General features: G+C 54.0%; 1 protein-coding gene across 1 annotated transcript; it reads left to right on the top strand.

The window, feature by feature from the left end:
- The first annotated feature begins 48 nt into the window (after window positions 1-48).
- Window positions 49-1,468, top strand: LDOC1 (leucine zipper, down-regulated in cancer 1). Its single transcript, XM_010832780.1, has one exon. It carries the CDS (start codon window positions 177-179, stop codon window positions 615-617), a length of 441 nt encoding a protein of 146 aa, XP_010831082.1. The 5' UTR covers window positions 49-176; the 3' UTR covers window positions 618-1,468.
- Window positions 1,469-2,381: the final 913 nt, after the last annotated feature.

Here is a 2,381-nt window from a genome sequence, read left to right as displayed (position 1 = left end):
GTCAGCTCGGCTGTGTGGGCGGAGCTTGCGCCGCCTCCAGGACCCCTGCGCGCACCGCCCCTCGCCCCTAGCCACCGCGCGTCTCCGCCGACACGCACTTCCTGCGAGGCCTCCGAGCGCACCTTATCCCGGCCGAATCGAGCTGTGCCCTGCCTTGCCTTTCCAAGCTGTTCGCCATGGTGGATGAGCTGGTCCTGCTCCTGCACGCGCTTCTGATGCGGCACCGCGCCCTTAGCATCGAGAACAGCCAGCTCATGGAACAGCTTCGGCTGCTGGTGTGCGAGAGGGCCACCCTGCTGCGCCAGGTACGTCCGCCGAGCTGCCCTGTGCCCTTCCCTGAAACGTTTGACGGCGAGAGCTCTCGGCTCCCCGAGTTTATCGTGCAGACGGCGTCTTACATGCTCGTCAACGAGAACCGATTCTGCAACGACGCCATGAAGGTGGCATTCCTGACCAGCCTGCTCACCGGGGAAGCCGAGGAGTGGGTGGTGCCCTACATTGAGATGGATAGCCCCATCCTGGGCGATTACCGGGCCTTCCTCGATGAGATGAAACAGTGTTTTGGCTGGGATGACGACGAAGAAGACGAAGACGAATATGAAGAAGATGATTATTAGGCCCGGAGACCCTCGGGCCTAGGAGGGGGAAGGGCACTGCCCGCCGCCACCCCCCTGCCTCCCCGCCTCGCCCCGCCCGGAGCCGCCGCGCTCCCCTAACGCTGTGATCCCCTGGCCTTTCCCTCCCCTCTGGTTGTCTTCCTCACCCTCCACTCTCTGCCGTAGTGCTTGTCTTTGTTCCAGGCATAGTGCTCTCCAGTCACCTGCTGCTGAGGCTGGGGCGTTTCTGAAGTGCGCTCTGCTGCCCACTCTGGCCAGCCCCAGGACCCTCACCGCTCATTAGAACTGTGTTCTGAGCCCCAGCTCTAGGGCAAGCTCCTCTTACAAACCGGTCAGCCTATACTCTGCCCTGCCGACTGTCAGGCCTGCACCTCTGCCCAGCGACCTGCGCTGCCACCCAAGCACCCTCCATCAGATTCCAGCGACAGACCCGGCCTTTGGAGATCAGGAGCAACCTAGAATATGCCTTTGTGGGCTACACCTCCTGGGACACTGATTTGGACTGCTCACCAACAACTCCACCCCCCTCCCCAGGGGCTAATCTTTCAACTTGATTAATTGTTCTGTACTAACTCTGAGTCTTCCTCGTGCCCCACGAGATTGCTGCAGGGGCCCATTGTGCCTGGCAACCCAATTGTTGACATTTCTCCTATGCACCAGTTTTGCACACCTGTCATCTTTGTTTCAAAATTGCAGCAGTCCCATCGAGGTGTGCATTTGGACAAAAATACTAAAAACCGAACAATACAAACAAAAGCAGGTACTCAGCCCAGCTCCTCAATGCTACCTGGAAAAAGCATTTGCATTCTTTTCAATAAATTTCAAGCACTACCGAAAAAAAATACCAAAAAGTGTCTTTTCATGGTTAAGGGCTATCATTGGCCTTTGCCACTTTCAGCCTGACTCTCATTATTCCCACTGATATCAGGGAATCTAATTCAACGTTCAATCTCTGTACTCCCCACTGTCACGACTAAGCTCCAGAGGACAGTTACCACAGGGCTTTATGGGGAAACACGTACTACCCCCACTGACGCCTTTCTTATAGCCCTGGTGAAGGGAGTGTTCTCTGGTGCTTCTGAGGTGGCATGGGTAAGGGGTGGCTGAGGCAGACAGGTGGCACAGCATCCCAAACTGGGACACTTTAGAGAGAACTTCAAGGGGGCACTATTAATAATTAGACTGGAACAACAAGTACAAGTCAGGACACACAATATTTCTATCTTCATGAGCTTTGGGGTTCTTCCTCAACATAGTCAGAGATGTTCTGCCTCTTAACTCTTAATGCCTGTTGGGTGCTATTGATTTCGGGCTTCAATACATAGTGTAGCACATTGTTTTAAAACCCCTTTTAGATGCTTGAGCTAACATTAAATCCCAGATCCTGGATAAATGTGTGCATACTAAATGGAGCCCGATTTGAACGTTTCATCTTCCTCAGGCAGATCCCCTTAGAATTCCTACCCATCCATGTGCCCCAGATTCCTGCCTGAAGAAACTGACAAGATTCCTAGATCTTGTACTGCTGCTATCTGAGCTATGCTGAAATCTCTTTGTGGGCCCGGAGGGCTCAGAGGCACTGAGGTAGTGGGGTGAGTGTTGAGAAGAAACTGCATACCTTTGTGAGGCAATTACCCAGTTAAGTCGCAGCAGTGTTAAGTCAGGGAACCTTGGTCCGGTTGTGGGGGCTGCCTATGCCAGCCAGGACCTGTCATGGAGGATTTGAGCTGTTCTGAGTTCTTATCTGTATCTGCCCCAGTGTCT

Source organism: Bison bison, unplaced genomic scaffold, assembly GCF_000754665.1.
Source record: "Bison bison bison isolate TAMUID 2011002044 unplaced genomic scaffold, Bison_UMD1.0 scf7180017834898, whole genome shotgun sequence".
NCBI classification, from domain to species: domain Eukaryota; kingdom Metazoa; phylum Chordata; class Mammalia; order Artiodactyla; family Bovidae; genus Bison; species Bison bison.
The sequence above is the reverse complement of the archived record's forward strand: the minus strand, read 5'-3'. Positions and strand labels throughout refer to the sequence as shown.